This window comes from Oryctolagus cuniculus, chromosome 9 (assembly GCF_964237555.1).
Source record: "Oryctolagus cuniculus chromosome 9, mOryCun1.1, whole genome shotgun sequence".
NCBI classification, from domain to species: Eukaryota; Metazoa; Chordata; class Mammalia; order Lagomorpha; family Leporidae; genus Oryctolagus; species Oryctolagus cuniculus.
The window spans coordinates 130,230,646-130,247,808 of record NC_091440.1 but is presented as its reverse complement, the minus strand read 5'-3'; the positions used below and the strand labels follow the sequence as shown (position 1 = coordinate 130,247,808).

At 42.7% G+C, this 17,163-nt stretch overlaps 1 protein-coding gene across 4 annotated transcripts in view; it reads left to right on the top strand.

Annotated features, from left to right (window-relative positions):
- Positions 1–11,148, top strand: part of CPNE8 (copine 8) — a 263,087-nt gene extending 251,939 nt beyond the window's left edge. For 3 of the 4 annotated variants that reach the window (XM_051850927.2, XM_070049629.1, XM_051850928.2), the window contains 2 exons: positions 1,223–1,296; positions 9,305–11,148. In XM_051850927.2, the coding sequence (XP_051706887.2) occupies positions 1,223–1,296; positions 9,305–9,577 (347 nt within the window). In that variant the 3' untranslated portion in view covers positions 9,578–11,148. Of the gene's footprint in view, positions 1–1,222; positions 1,297–9,290 lie in introns of all 4 variants that reach the window. The other variant, XM_002712675.5, reaches the window with a different exon arrangement.
- Positions 11,149–17,163: the final 6,015 nt, after the last annotated feature.

The following is a 17,163-nucleotide window of genomic DNA, read 5'->3' as shown; positions in this document are numbered from 1 at the left end:
TGACCATGGCTTGGGGGAGGTGCAGACCTGTCTCTGATCCCCCCTTTCCCTGTAAGGGCACTGGCATTCAAAATCTTACCTCCTGAGGAGCTCTGTAGAACAGCTGCGCCTCTGTGTGCCTTACACACCATTGCTCGCCTTGTTCTCAGAAGCACAACCTCCAGTTCTGTCTTCTTCATTCACTGGCATGAAACACTGTCATAGCCCAAACGAGAGAGACTGTAGTGTTTGAAGGTACCACCTCGATCACCTTCTGATTCTTGCTGCTTATTTTCTAGTGGGTGCAGGGTGATGCAATGACTTAATAGCATTTTAGAGAATGGAGAGGGTTTTATGATTGCTGGCATGTCACCATCAATGTACATTTGCATCTTGAAGTAAAGGATCATAGTGAGAAGTAACTCTTGAAAATATCAGAACATAATGGATTCTGCTATTTACATTTCCAAGAAGCAGATGAGGATAAGTCTCTTGGATCGCTAATTATCTTACTGATAATGCTTGCATCTTACTAAATTATGATGCTTATTGTGTATCTACACAAACTACTGAATAGTGTCCAAACTGGAGGAAAAATGACTCAGCATTGTTTTCCCTTTGTGGGGGTAAGCAAATGGCTCCCTGGGGTCTGGTGAATACCATATGTCCACAAAATGAATTACCAATAACAGAATTATACTTTAAGCACAAATTAGCATTCCACATGCACTTAATTATTCAGAGAATTCTTGCTAAAAACAATAATTCCGGAACATGTTCTTAACTGCAACACAACATTACACAGCAGCTCATAAAAAGCATTCTTTGTCAAATCAATATAAGGGCACAGCAAATTTGTCTTCGTTTTGTAATGTATTTACAACGTGAAACCTGGGCAAGGTGGATATATAGCTTTGTAGTGGTTTCTTTGGGAACGAAGTTCAAATGGTTTTTGAAGAGTCTGTGATGAATGGGGCCAAGTTGTAACAGAGATGTAACAGATTAGTATCACTTGCCCAGCCAGTCATGAAAGCTGCTTTGGGAGCTTGTAGGATGGGCCCAAAGGCTGTTCCACTGGCCTCCATCCGTGAAATGTGCACTAGTCAGGCTCTGCCGGAGAGAAGAAGGAAGAGATGGAGGCTCAGGGACACTGCTACTTCATAACCCCCGATTTGTTGTTACACACAGTATTTTAGTTTTTGGCTAAAACGTGCAGGATACATGATCCTAATTTATTTTCCAGCAATGGTTGAGTTGGATGGAGATGATGTAAGAGTCTCTTCCAGAGGAAAATACGCTGAAAGGGACATTGTGCAGGTAAGAAAATAACAGATTTTACTATTTTGTTCATTGTAAAGAGCACTCACTTGTAAATGAGAAGCTGAAAGTAAAAGCAGGCATGTTAGGTTCTGTGACATGCACCCTACGTCATAAGGCCTTGGAGAAGCCTCGGCTGCCCTTCAGTGCACCTGATGTGCACCATAGATTATCTGTCTTTTCCTTCTTACTAGCACTGGGATATTTGGTACAATTGGAATATTCAAATAGATTTGACAGTCGATAGAGGATGAGTTCAAAATGTTCGTGGAAAATAGATATTTTGGGGAAAAACTATGCATGGATTTCTGCACCAAAATAAACATCTTTTCATTTCATTTTTCCATTAACTTTGTGAACTCACGTATACGAAAAATAAATAGAGGCACCACAATGAGTATAGACATTTTCATGTTTACCCCTTGGGTTATGGTCAGAAAAGCAGAATAATAGATGTTATAATTATATTCATTACTATATAGCTACATGTAGTGTATACTATACATAATATTACATATTATTTATATATAATTACACTTCTTATATAGAAAATGTTACCATTAAGAAAATGGCAGGGGCCGGCGCCGCGGCTCACTAGGCTAATCCTCCGCCTAGCGGCGCCGGCACACCGGGTTCTAGTCCCGGTCGGGGCGCCGGATTCTGTCCCGGTTGCCCCTCTTCCAGGCCAGCCCTCTGCTGTGGCCAGGGAGTGCAGTGGAGGATGGCCCAGGTGCTTGGGCCCTGCACCCCATGGGGAGACCAGGAAAAGCACCTGGCTCCTGGCTCCTGCCATCGGATCAGCGCGGTGTGCCGGCCGCAGCGCGCCGGCCGCGGCGGCCATTGGAGGGTGAACCAACGGCAAAAGGAAGATCTTTCTCTCTGTCTCTCTCTCTCTCTCTCACTATCCACTCTGCCTGTCAAAAATAAATAAATAAATAAATAAATAAATAAATAAATAAATAAATAAAAAAAGAAAATGGCAGGCCTAACTAAATCATACTATTCTGGTAGTGGATAGAAATAAAACCATTAGTAGTCAATAAACATAATAAAATTTATAATTGAAAAGAGTGAAATTCTAAATGATTGCATAACCAAGAGTCGGCATGCCTTTTAGGATGAGATGTGACAAGGGAAGATTTTGCAACAAGAAAAGCAAAGAAGCTTAAGGAGCCAATAGACTTGTGCATTATATCCTAATTAATGACCTAATTCAGCATCACACAGAATTTGGTTCACATCCTAACTTGTCCACCGTGGTAACTTGGACAATTTCAGTGTTCAGGTGGATAATAGCATACCCTCCAGAAATAATTTGAGGGAGACAATAGATTATTATTAAAACATGCATACTTGTTTCTGATAATGTGCTGGGGAGAGTAAAAAGCACGCACACAGTTAAATGAGCAGCCTTAAGGCAGCTGGGGAAGGGAAAGGTATGCTGTTATCCATTTAATGTGTATTTTCTGTCCTCATTCCCCTTAACCCAACCAGCATAACTGAGTTGCTGGGGCCATGCATTTTTGTGATGTTAGACAAAGTAAAAGAATCTTTCTCAGGCTTTTAAGTGATGTTTATGAGAAAATTGGTATTGCTTTCTCCTAAGCTTAGGAAGTAGCTAAGATCACTCATTTCAGAATGGTTTCCCTTAATTGTGACAATCAAGTGTCATACCTAATTGCACTTACAGAATAAAAACTACCTTGACAATGAAACTAGTCAGTCAGTGGATTTGCTGTATTGTACAGAATCTGAGATAGGAACCAGATCCATGAAAGTGTAATCTTGTCACTCTAATCTTGAGCAAACCAATAAACCTCTATCAGCTCGTTTCACTGCATCATACAAAGAACAGAAATGAGTCTCCGAGAAAATAAGACATACAGGCTTCGAATTACCTATTAGCATAGACATATACTACTCTAATCACACGTTCTCATTCTTGGAAGTCTGTTCTTGAGAGCCATCTAAGTGACTCTGGGATCCCAACTCCTCTGAACACACCTGGGGACAGAGGCAAGCACTCCAGGAGTCTGCCTCCTAAGGGAGAACTGAGAGTCCAGAGAGACCTCTAGGTACTAAACAGGCAATGAAACGGCCTTCTGCATGACAGAGCCATCTTGACTTCTATTTCTGTATTTAGTTATTTAAGTTTAGGAGGTAAAGAACCTCCTAAAAGGCGCTTGGTCTTTCCAGAATCGTAAGCAAGTTTCTGATTGGTAGGTGACATTATGTTAGAACCATGAATTAGGTGAAACATTCCACAATTGAAGTTCAAAACCTAGAGAAGAGTGGGAATGTTCTCTAGACTTTCCAGTGACCTGGGGTTGAAAGGGCACACCACAGCTAGCACTGTCAGTCTCCCCATGGTCCGAAAGCATCGTAAGCAAACTAGCTGAAACATTATCAGAAAGCCGGGCAATTAATGCAATTCCACACTTCTCAACACACAAAAGCCTAACAAGTAACTATGGGGTAGTTGACGGTGTTTTCATTATTAAATCCTTTGCTAAGTGTAATCATATTTAACCTTTCAATGTAGCCACGCTAACAGCCGTTAGCATCACATCACTCCTTCCTTAATATTACACATCCGGACTGCCAAAGAAGGAATGAGGCTCAATTCCTTTAGTCCATACTCACCAACAACCTGGACTTAACATTCTTACCAAGTACTCTCCATAACACTGATTCTACAACATAAACAGAGCATTTAAAATGCTCTGGGCCCTGAACCTAGTTGTCATGTTTAGCTAAAAACATACACAAACACTGTTTTGTCTAGACAGATTATCTCTGCATTGCACATTCCCATGGTTCCTGCTTTTATTATCATTTTGCCTTGAGTATGTTTCATCTGTTGATTGAAATCCTACATTTTGACATTTCCCTCTATGTAGTACTCTCCCTCTTTTTCTGCAGAGGATAGACACATACATTCTAACACTCTCAGTGAGTGCTGGAAGACACAAATAGTACAACCACTTCCTGTATCTACTACATTTGCACTCATAGTACATACTTATTAGGATGAAGTCAGTTTATCGGTGGCACAGCAAAACAATTCAGTAAGCAGAATACGGGTTACTCGAGCACACGTGCGGTGATTCAGGGGCTGTAGAACTGATGACACAGATGGCTACGACATAACCCATGAGCAACAGTGTATACAGTGTGGATACTCTGAGTAATGGGACAATCCACCTCCTGAGAGAACAGAGCAGGACAGTGCAGGGTGTCATCGCACTACTCAGAATGGTGTATACTCTAAAACAATGAGTTATTTCTGGAATTTTCCTTGTTTTAGTCTTGAGTCACAGCTGACTTCACGTGAGTGAAACCATAAGTAAAGGGGCAGAAGGGTGTGGTGTAGCCTTTCACAAAACCCTCATTCCAAATTAGTTGGGCTAATTTCCCCCTTCTTTCACTTTGTTCGTCTTCCTGAAAATGCTGCTCACTGTGTGCCTGATAGTCATTTACAAGCAAGGAAACTGCAGCACAAGATGGGAAGTTAGATGACTTCAGTTATTTAGGTCATGAAGTAGTAGATCTACATGTCTAATTCTTTTGATTCCAAACACATTCTATTACAATACACGTACTTTTCTGAAAGGGACAATTCTAACGTGGTTAATTAGAATCTGTTCATACTACCTTCTCCTAATACTGTTGTGGTTAATCCATTGGAGTCCAATCAAGTTGGGTTCAAATAATGACTCTGACACTTACTACTATTTGATGCTGGATAACTTAACTTAACTCTCTACATTTCACCATTCTCTTGGTAGATTCAAAATTACACATTTGTGAAGTCTGAGGTATCGTGTGAAACCTCTAAGCAGAAGACCTTGCCTCCCACCCTCCAGTTGCAGAGAATGCAAAAATCTCTATTTTTAGGACCTATTGGGTTGACATAGTTCCTTGGGAAGCCCCTGACACATGACACTGCAGTCAGCCCGATGTGTGACTGTGTCTCAGTGTTCCAAGATTGAGTCTCTCATGACTATAGTATAAATAATAAGCAGGATGCATTCCAGTAGCTGTTATTCTAAAACCTCAGTGACTTATTTTCCTCTTAATAAATGCAGCGTCTTCCTGTTTGTGCTGTGGACTGGCCACTGTGCATAATGCTGTGCTGTTCCTCCCGGCTGCATGCAGCCGCTGGCTAGCCTATCACTTCCTTAAAATTATATTTAAATCATATTTTCCATTAAACAGAATAATATCCTGGAAACCTTCAACTTGAAAATCACTAATGGAGCTCAGCACAGTAGGAATAGTCAAGTAAAACTGAGAAAAGCAACTAAAAGCCCATTTGCTTCAGATGATTCAAACTTGTTGTCACAAATAGGCAAAGTCAGCCATTACAGCAACCATGTAGAACGTTTAACTTACACTGGTGTTGCTGAAAGGATTTGGAGTATCCAGGCTTCCACATTTTCATAGAACACAATGCATTTCTTCGTGTTCTTCATATAAATATGTTGAGTTAGTGTCAACTGAAGATTGATTTACTTGTCTAAGCCGAAAGTTTGAAGGGTGCAAGTTACTTTGTGGTCAACGTGTAGCAGTTACTCTGAACAAGAGGTACCTGGGTACAGGGCTCTGAAATGAGTGATTAAGACAGACACGAAGCAGAGTGCTCTGTGAAGTCGACTGGGAAGGTGGATAAGACACAGGCAATCTTCCAGGAAGCAGTAGGGTGTATCTAGAATGAAACCTGCAAGATTTGACGCTAGGCAAATGAAGATTAAGTCTGGATAGGTTAGTTAAGTGAGAATAAATTTCTCAGCATTTTTTCCCACTCCAAACATACATGTGGGATGTTTATTCCTGTTGACACAGTAACCTGCTGTGACAGTGATTCTTAATCTGGGGACCAGGCTCCAGCCCCAAGGGGCACATCAGACTCAGGCCCCTGCATAACAAACCCAAGTCAGCTATGACACACACTCCCATCATGAGTTTAAAATGAGGATTTCTTTCTTATACATTATCTTCAAGCAGGTGTTTTTTTTTTTGTTTTGTTTTGTTTTTTTTTTTTTTTTTTTTTTTTTTTTGACAGGCAGAATAGACAGAGAGAGAGAGAGAAAGGTCTTCCTTTTTTGCCATAGGTTCACCCTCCAGTGGCCGCCACGGGTGGCGCACTGCGGCCGGCACACTGCCCTGATCTGAAGCCAGGAGCCAGGTGCTTCTCCTGGTCTCCCATGGGGTGCAGGGCCCAAGCACCTGGGCCATCCTCCACTGCACTCCCGGGCCACAGCAGAGAGCTGGCCTGGAAGAGGGGCAACCAGGACAGAATCCGGTGCCCCGACCGGGACTAGAACCCGGTGTGCCGGCGTCGCCTGGTGAGCCGCGGCGCCAGCCCAAGCAGGTTTTAAAAATGAGTAGAACTGTGAGTCTTGTGAGTTTTCAGTTTCGACATTCCAGAGTACCATAAAATTCTTACAAATACATTTTAATGTACTTCAGTTAAAAAAACAATCAAGACATCCTACAGCACTTGTTAGAAAGGTGACCCAGAGATGCTTTAAAATACTAAGAGCTTCCATGAGTTACTGTTTTGGATGACCTAGTACTGCACTTCTATTTGAAAGAGAGAAAACGGGTAAGAATATTCCTTGGTGTTGCTTGATATGAATGCAAATAGAATACTGTTGAGAAAAGTTTCATATACTGACTGTACATATGTGTAAAATTATGGATAATGATAATCTAAAGTACATATTATGAACACTGTTTATGTTATTCAAGAAAACAGCCTAATGAGGTAGATTCCATGAATGATCTCCTTGTAGAGACCAGGAACCTAAGGCAAAGATTTGGAGATACCTTGCCCAGGACCATGCAGGTGGTGACTAAGAGACCAGGGCCTTGTCCCAGAGAATTTTAATACCAGAGTTTATCTGACAGTGGAGTCAAAAGCTATGTGTAATCTCCATGCGTGGTGGAAAGGACAAGAATCAAATAAAAAAATCAAGACCAAAACTGAGGTAAAGCTAATACACAAGCAAGTGCCAGGTTCCACTTCCCTAGAGAAGTCTCAATTATTGGCTGCCATAGGTTTCAATGTCTTATTATCTACATTTTTTTAAGATTTAAAAATATAAAAATAGAGTCACAGGCCTGCAGCCACAGCAGCATGGAGGCGGATTTCCTGGAGAGGAATAAACCCAAAGGACTGGTGGCACTCAGCTTAAGAAAAAAAAAAAAAAAAAAAAACTTGACAATCAGACCGGCATTCAAGTTACCAGGCAGGAACAAAAGCCATCAAAAGGCCTCATTTACAATTCTATATCCTGTCTGGATTCATCTTCATGTTTTTTAAAAACCTTACTGTTCCTTAAAAGGAGTTTGGAAGACAGGCATGTGTATACCAACTGCACCAACACTGCTAAATATTAGTTGTTGCGAATGCAGTGCCTTCTACCCTAGATTGAAATAAACTTTAAAGACAGTTATACTAACATCTTCTTCATGAATCCTTACCTATGTTAAGGTGAGGATTCTCTCATATTTCTAATTCCAGTCTCACAGAGAAAACAAACCTTACCTTGTGTGTTTGCACTTCTTTGATTTTTAATGTGTCGAGTCCCATCCGTAGCTGCACAATGTAACTTCACAAGAAGCTGGATATTATATTTGCTATTAGTTTCTCCTACAGCTACATTCAGGGTAAGAAAATGGTGTGTCACCTTGTGGTCACACTTTTCTAGAAGCTGGTCTGAGTTTTCCGCCTGGTAGCAAGGCAGAGAGGGCAAAATTACAGTGATTCACTAGTGCTTCTGTCTATTGTGTGTCTTAATTTGAACGGAAAGGAGTAATTTCCTACTCTTCCTTTAAAAGAGGCCCCCTTCACTGCTTAAAAGGCATTACATCTGCTCCCCGATTTCGTAAAATTTTAACTTGGCTTATTACCTGCAGCAACGTGATCATAGTAACACGATCACAATTGTTTTCCTAAAAGCACAGCTTGAGTAACTTTAAATCACAATAAATTTAAGACATTTACGTTTCAGTGGAAGTGGAAGTGTTCTTACTCTTTCTGGACTAAAAATGATTTATTTCCAACTTTAAATAAGACACTCAGAAATTGTTCCTAAATTGTCTTCACTGTGTCTTTTCTCTGAAGACAAAAAGTAAGGGTTCCTATACTCTCACAACATCAGCAATCCCAACCACTGCCACGTTGTTGCAGTCGTGTCCCTGTAGGCAAAGTGAACTCATACCTTCAAACAGTACAGGGTTTACAGACGTAAGTAACCATTATGGTAAGGGTGGAATCAAGCCCTCTATTGCTAGAGTATTTGGAATTGAGCTGATAAGAACTCTTTACAAGACTGTGTAAAGATATAACAAGCATTTTTATGTGATGTAAAAATAAGAGTGGTCATCTCAGCAATACCCATGCCAAGAGCTTCCTACATGTCAGACGTAAAAAACTGAACATCTAGGGCAAGATTCAGTGTCCTGAATATTTTAAGTTCCTGCCAACAGGAACTCTGAGTTTTATATTAATTTTCCTGTGATCTGTTAAAACAATGTTAGGCCTCTGCAGCGACATGCACTGTATTTTCCACACTGAATGGCTGCATCCTTGTTTCTTACACTGGCTGATAGCTGTGCATCAAAAGCTCAATCAGGAATATGTTTTCTCCATTCACAGTACAACCAGTCCCAGACAGTCTTCTAAATGCTGCATCCCACATGACGTAAGGCTGAGTATAGAACCCAAACTGCAGTTCCCTGTGTAGCGAAAACAGGAGTATCAGGACCAGGTGCCTTGAGCTGGTAGAGGAAACGCAAAGAACTCCATTCCTTGTCAGAGAAAACATGCATTATCTAAGTCTGAACACTGTTATAGTGGTCTACAGAGGATAAAGTATTTTTAAATGTGTACTGCCTCCTGTAACCACACATCTGCCTGTGCTGACGACTGCGTTTGTTCCGTGCTTGCTCACGTCTGAGAAATCACTTTCTCTCACTTGTTTTAGTTTGTGCCATTCAGGGATTACATCGACCGAAGCGGAAACCACATCCTGAGCATGGCGAGACTGGCGAAAGATGTCCTGGCCGAGATCCCCGAGCAGTTCCTGTCTTACATGCGGGCCCGAGGAATCAAGCCGTCCCCCGCGCCTCCCCCCTACACCCCGCCCACCCACGCGCTGCAGACACAGATCTGACTGTGCCCCCCAGTGCCCACAGTGACGCCACATCAGTGACAGCTGCTGAGCTGACGCTTTGCGCCTGGTGCTCTGTCTTGACCCAGGGAATGAGATAGACGTTTCTCAGCCGGGCCGCAGCAGCACTAGTTCACGTGCTTTCTTGGATCCAAAATGAATTCTCTTCCTAAACCAAAACTGTAAATATGGTTTGTTGCATGAGCAACAGAAAAAATGTTAAAATGCTTGAAGCAATGTACGGATGTCTTCTCTGAATCTTTTTTTTTTTTTTGAAACAGCTAATTTCCAATGTATGTTGGGAAAAAGCACAAATGACGTTTTTAACTAAAATACTGTCCTCGACTGCTCTGTGTATAGAGAAGCAGTCTCTGTATTGATGTTTACATGTTACTACTTTTTAAATTTCAATACTTTTGTAATTGTTCTTAAGAATACTAAGAGTTTTGAATACTGAATCCTCTGTCTTCTAAACTACAATAGCTATACTCACAAGAGCAATATCTCTTTGAATGACCGGACAAAAGCAGAACAGCGGAGGGACGGGGAAGCTCCCTTTGCATCTCGCTGTCACTGAGTCGTCTTAAGAAGCTGCACCTGCTAATTCCCTGAAGTGCAGGTGCATATGGAGGCTTTAAGCTTGGCAGGTGTGCATCCTGTAAGAACATGCATTTTTCATGGAGGTTGGGTTCTAAATTTAGAGTGCAGTTTATGTTTTGTAACACACAGTAGAAATAAAAAGTCAACCATTGTGACCTGTAAGTGCACAGAAAACGCTCTGTATAAAAAGTAGCATCCTTACCTTCTAATGCTATTTAAGAAAAACTAAAAGTATTTAACTGTGAACCCTGTAGCAGATGTTTGACATTTTCTATCCCATTACATCTTGTCTAGATATTTTAATTCAAAGGGATACTGGCTCTCTTGATTGGGATTCCCTGTTGTCACCATTCCACTTTGCCACGTGGGTGCACAGACTGGAAGTCTTTCGTGAAATCTCTGTTAAATACATACAACCTGTGACTTAGTGCACAACACATTTGCGAAATACCCTACTCCTCTATTCTGCCCTGCCTGTCCACAATTAATTGTCAGTTTTTGCATGTACAGTTTTTACAAGAATTACAGTTTTGTGAAGTTGTGTCCAAATTGAAGCATTTCTTTAGAACAAATGGCCTTAAATTCTCACAGAATTCCTGGAAATGATTGTGAATTGCCTTCAAATAATAGAAAAGTGTATTTATTTTTTCTTTTGTGTCAATGACGTAAAAACTTTATATTTTTTCCTTACCTCTATCCTATTTACTACTTGGTTTATTTCTACTGTATGTTGTTCTCTTTCTCCCGAGTTGACCTAGGGTGACTTTTATAAGCATGAAACTATTTTACTGAGAATATATATATATATATATACACACACACACACACACACACATCCACATATCTAATGGCATCGATGTTACAAAACTATGTAATATTAAATTGTCCATTTTTAAGCATTAAAATCTTTAAAAGGATAACTACACTATGTACACTGCCTGTATGAATGACATGGAGTCTGATGATTTCCGTTACTTCAGTGTTGATGTCAGGATACTTACTAACCTACGAAATTGTTTTCTACCCTTATTCACCAGTTCAAAAATCAAAATTAAATAAGACTGATACTCTTTCCTTCTTGTCAAAAATCATTTATTTTCCTTGGGACTGACCAGAGGAAATCAAAGCTGCCTTGGCCAGACCTCATGTGGTTAGAGGACCAGAAATGGAGCAATCTCGGCTACAAATCGGACTCTCCGTGTGCCTCACAATTACTAATTACCAGACATCTGTGTATGAAATCTGTTCTGTCAGTACAGTTAGAAAATACCAAGTCTTTTTCTCTTTGTTGGATTAGGTGGAGGAAGCAAACATGAAGCGATTAAGTGCTTTATGCAAGACTAATTAGAGGAGCTCATCACCACTGTGAAATGCGTGGTACTACCATTAAATCTCGTGAGCCGCTGTTAGGTGCTATGCAGTGCATAAGCCCACAGACATACTCCTCCAACTCGAATGCATACCAAGTATGTGGGCTTCCACACGTTAGACAATCAGCCACCAGCAAGGCATGCACTGAGAGAGCAGTGAGAGATGCGAATCGCCAGACCCACTGCAGGAAGCAGACTGTGAATGGGTACTCTCCCAAGTCCAGAAGGGTTAGAGTGCTGCCCAAGCTTTCTAACCCCCTTGCCTTCTCCAATGAGATCACTCAGTCTTCTCTTTCCAGTGTCTCCAACATCTGACCTCACTCAGTAATGCAATTTCAATGCCCACTGCTTCTCAAAGTTTGACTGTTAACAGCTCTCCAGCCTTGGGCATATCTCCTCACCATCCCCAGCCAGTCAGGTTCACATGGAGTCTTGGCCATGGAGTCCACACCTTTCCTCATTGAGCCCTCTCCTCAGGCCTCCCAAATCCTTTGTGTTTTCCATTCAAGATCCAACTGCACTTAAGCCAACAGCAAACAGTACCCTCTCTGAACGCATCTTTGCACTGAGTTTTAACAAATATATGACCTCCTATTATTTATGAACAGTTGTACTTTATCCAAGGTATCCTGCCCCCTCACTGTGCTGGACAATCTAATTTAATGGCACCTGGGTATAGGCAGTGTAATGTGTAAGCAAGCATGTAACTACTCAGATTCCACACTATCAGATGTCTACATTACGACTTGCAAATTCTATCCTCACACACATGGCACTGGGGAGAAAGCAGAGTATAGAGTGGGCTGGGAGCAGGCCTGCAGTGGGATCAGCTACTGTGTTCTTTAGATGCAGTGAAGGTAACTAGTGGGCTCATGCACTTTTTTTTTTTTTTTATTTTTTTTTATTTTGACAGGCAGAGTGGACAGTGAGAGAGAGAGACAGAGAGAAAGGTCTTCCTTTGCCGTTGGTTCACCCTCCAATGGCCGCCGCGGCCGGCGCGCTGCGGCCGGCGCAGCGCGCTGATCCAATGGCAGGAGCCAGGAGCCAGGTGCTTTTCCTGGTCTCCCATGGGGTGCAGGGCCCAAGCACCTGGGCCATCCTCCACTGCACTCCCTGGCCACAGCAGAGGGCTGGCCTGGAAGAGGGGCAACCGGGACAGAATCCGGCGCCCCGACCGGGACTAGAACCCGGTGTGCCGGCGCCGCTAGGCGGAGGATTAGCCTAGTGAGCCGCGGCGCCGGCCTCATGCACTTTTTTATTACTATCAAAGATATAACAAATTCCTAGATGATTGATTTTTTTTGCAATGCATCCATCAGTGCAGCCTCCACTCTAGAGAGCTCCCACTGGGCAATAAGCAGACCTGTGGCTTTCATAAGGTAAGAACAAAGAAACAGAAAAATAGGGAAAAAGTGATTGGTTCGCATCAGATTATTTCAGGTTATTTTTGGGTAAGGATTAAAGTAGAGGGTGGAGGGGTACACTGGAATCTCCTGTTCTCAGGAAATACTGGTGTGTTCTGGCAAGAGGTTTTAGTTTGATTACATGGCATTTAGCCTGAGTGACCCCCTTTTGGTTGTATTGGGTTGCTAGTGCGGGAGCTCAGTCTACAAGAAGAGCTTCCCACTGAGACAGGCTGAAGTGGTTACCTCCTGCAGTGCCTGCAACTGCCCTAGAGTTTCCTGCAGGACACTGCCTTTTCCCTTCTGTTGTATTTCACCTGTCCCCAGCCTTCAACTCCCTCCTGACAAAAAATTAAAGACCCTGAAAATAAAGGGAACTCAAAAATTCTATCACTAACAAAAATGATGCTAATTTCCTAATAAACCGAGCTGAGTGTCATAGGGGTTTCTATGGTGTATACGCGGCATGATTTCATGAAGGCTTAAGGGATGGGGGTGACACACACAGTCTCCATGGTGCATGCATGCCCAGCAGTGCGCTGCAAGTGGTTAGAGATGTGTACCTAGCAGACAAGGAACAGGTGTGTACCTAGGGGTAGTGGCTACCACAGCTGGTGTAACGAGCTTTCACTGTGCTCACTGACCACACTCAGGACATTTTACGAAATTTCCCATTTTTTATGTACTGCACAACTTAAAAGGTAAGAGAGGCCCTGCATCACAGAGACAGCTTCTCATTCTGCTTCAGTTTTTCTACGCGTATTCCAAGTATGTTTATATTAAATTGAACTTGCTACTTCTGTGTTAGGGCACCCATTATCCAATCTCCCTTTATCATGCCTCCTTCTATACCTCCCACTCTCTGGTGATCACTATTCTAAATTCAGATGGAAACTCTTCCCAACTTCCATGTAAGAGTTGCATCACGAGGTATTTATCTTTCTGCAAGGTCAAAGATGTACTCCACTTTCAGTCACATGAACGATGTATTATAAAGTGTAAGGACCAGAAGAACAAATCAAACAAGGCATGAGTGTCATCACAAGGAGCTCAAATCCACCTGACCAAGCACAACCTTTTACACTGTATTATAAACATCCCAAGAAAACCTTCATGCCTTTCAATCATCTCTGAAAATCTGCAGCCACTCATGGGAAAAGTGGGTCCCTTAATCTGTGTTGCACCAGAGGACACTGCAGCATAAAGTCAAGGTATGAGAACTTGTGGTTAGCCCAGTAGTTAATGTGCCGGAGTCCTGCATCAAAGTGTCCAAGTTCAACTCCTCACTTGGGCTCACTGCTAATGCAGGCCCCAGGATACAGCAGTGTTGGCTTAAGTGCTCAAGTAATTGGATTCTTGCCACCCTCTTAGGAATCCTAGTTGTGTTCCGGGCTCCTGGCTCAACCCCCATGATAAGCCCTGACCTTTGGAGGCATTTGGGGAATGAACCAGAAAATAGGAGTTCTTGCTGTTTCTCTCTTTGCCTCTCAAACTAATAGTATTTTTAAAAGAGAAAAAGGGGTCCAAAACTGTGGCGTAACAGGTTGGGCTGCCACCTATGACACCAGCATCCCATGTAGGCACCACTTCACACACCAGCTGCTCCGCTTCACGTCTCTAATGTGCCTGGGAAGGCAGCGGAGAATGGCCCAAGTAATTGGGCCGCTGCACCCTCATGGGAGACCCAGAGGAAGCTCCTGGCTCCAGGCTTTGGACCAGGCCATCCCCGGCTACTGTGGCCATTGAAGAGTGACCAAGCAAATGGAAAAATCTCTCTAATTCTGCCTTTCAAATATTGTTTTCTTGCCTTAGAATAACTCAAACTCCAAAAGATGTCCACTCCTCCTCACCACTGCCGTGCCTTCTCCACCCATATTCCCACCAAACATTAGATCTGATGTGTGAATGTCATTTGTCAACAGGCAAAGCTTTACACTACAAAAAGGGGGCAGGTACTAAGATCAAAGACACAGAAGTGTTAAGAATTAGCAAGCACATTTTATAAACATGCTGACATAAATATTTGTGCCAAGAATTTTTTCCAAAAGGTCTTTCATCAGATCTTTTTTAAGATTTTTATTAATTTATTTGAGACGTAGAGTTACAGACAGTGAGAGGGAGAGACAGACAGAAAGGTCTTCCTTCCGTTGGTTCACTCCCCAGATGGCCACAACGGCTGGAGCTGCGGCAATCCGAAGCCAGGAGCCAGGAGCTGCCTCCAGGTCTCCTGAGCTGGTACAGGAGCCCAAGGATGTGGGCCATCCCCTACTGCTTTCCCAGGCCATAGCAGAGAGCTGGGTTGGAAGAGGAGCAGCTGGACTAGAACAGGTGCCATATGGGATGCAGGCGCCCCAGGCGGAGGATTAACCTACTGCACCACGGCACCATCACTATCTTAAGACACAGACTTTCTTGAGACAAAGACTTCGTACATCAGGAACATAACATGTTTTAAAAAACTTCTTTTGGGGGCTGGCACCATGCCTCACTTGGTTAATCCTCCGCCTGTGGCGCCAGCATCCCATATGGGTACCAGTTCTAGTCCCGGTTACTCCTCTTCCAGTCCAGCTCTCTGCAGCGCGCCGGCCGTAGGAGCCATTTGGGGGGTGAACCAACGCAAGGAAGACCTTTCTGTCTCTAACTCTGCCTGTCAAAAAAAAAAAGGCACCTTCTTTTCAGGATGTAAAGGGAATCAAGAAGCACCAAACAAGTTTTCCCTTAGAAGTTATTGGCTGAGTTGTGTTTGTAACTTTTTTATAGATGATTGTCCTAGACACATCCCAGATTTCAAGTTTAATAAGCGGCAGTAAAAAGGAATCAAACAGAGAAAGGTAAATATCCAGTAAAAAAAAAATTCTCTTTAAGTTAATGTTACCCCAAACACCCACTTTTCTGTGTGGAAATTTTGCTTGCTTGAACTTGAACCAAGTATACTCACCATACCCTAGAGTCTCCAAGCATAACATGTGAATTCAGATTATCACAAAGACATATGGAACAGCTCTAACTCCTATCACAGAACTTACGCACAGTTCTGGAGGAAACATCTTCTCTCCTGAGGCAGCTGCTGGTTCCCTCTCACGCCACAGCCTACCCCAGCCCCAGCAGCTGGCCACAGAGATGCCCTGAACGCCAGCAACTAAGGGAAGAAAACCTCCGAGCTCTTACCACAGAGCAAAGATGAACACATGTAAAGATTGGCCCGCTGAGTTTTAAAGCAACAGTAGCGATGACCTCAGGACTTTCTCACCGCAAAGCTATTCCCTGATTTAATCTCCATGAAACTCCCCAATTGTACTCAGGTAAGCTGATTTCATACAGATGGTATGTGCTGTCAAAAGAAGGGTAAAACTGACCTTACAAATTGCAAAGATGCTTAGGACTGGCTCAAAAACAGCTAGCCACCCTTTCAGTGACCTTCCTCACACTACACAGGGAGTAAATTAAAGGCATTCCTAGACTGATTTGGTAATTTTGTCATGACAATCAGCCTGATAACTCTTAAAATTTCCATAGGCTAGAGTTGACAAGAAATAAGAAAATCACATTTGAGAGCCTTAAAAATGTATCAATCAAATCTACTCAACATTAACACAAATGAGGCAGACCCTGTAGCACAGCAGGTCAGGCCACTGTTTGCAGTGCCTACATTATTCCAGGTCGGAGCACCAGTTCAAGTCCCAGCTATTCTGTTTAGAAACCAGCTCTCTGCTAATGTGCCTGGGAAGCACAAGATGATGGCCCAATTGCTTGGTACCCTGCCACCTACGCGGGAGACCCAGATGGAGTTTCTAGCTCCCGTATTCAGCCTGTTCCAGCACCAGCTGTATCCATTTGGGGAGTGAACCAGCAGGCAGAAAATCGAGGTATCTCTCTAGCTCTGTCACTCTACCTTTCAAACCATATTTTTAAATCCAAAATAAATTATTTCACTAACACCTTCCACACGGTCAATGGCATACCCTGTTATTCAGAGATTGGCAAATGAGGCAATCTTTTATGTAAAACTGTGCACCAGAATATTTAAAGAGTGAGTGAACTCTTAGAAAACAAAGTAGCCATCAAGAGAACCCCTACAACCCATCAAGAAAAAACCTTACTTCCCTGAGGCAGCAGTTTGTAAATCCTGAGTTCGGTCATCTGATGGTTGACCGGAAAGCTGAAGAATTACTGTACCTTTATTTTGCATTTATTTTCTGAGGATCCTTTTTGTTGTTACTCAAGGATCTAAAGCTCTGGGCCAAAGGAGGACATGTGTGTCTGGTGTCTTCCACATGCTGTTTACCAGCTTCCTGAGAGCTCATGGGAAGGACC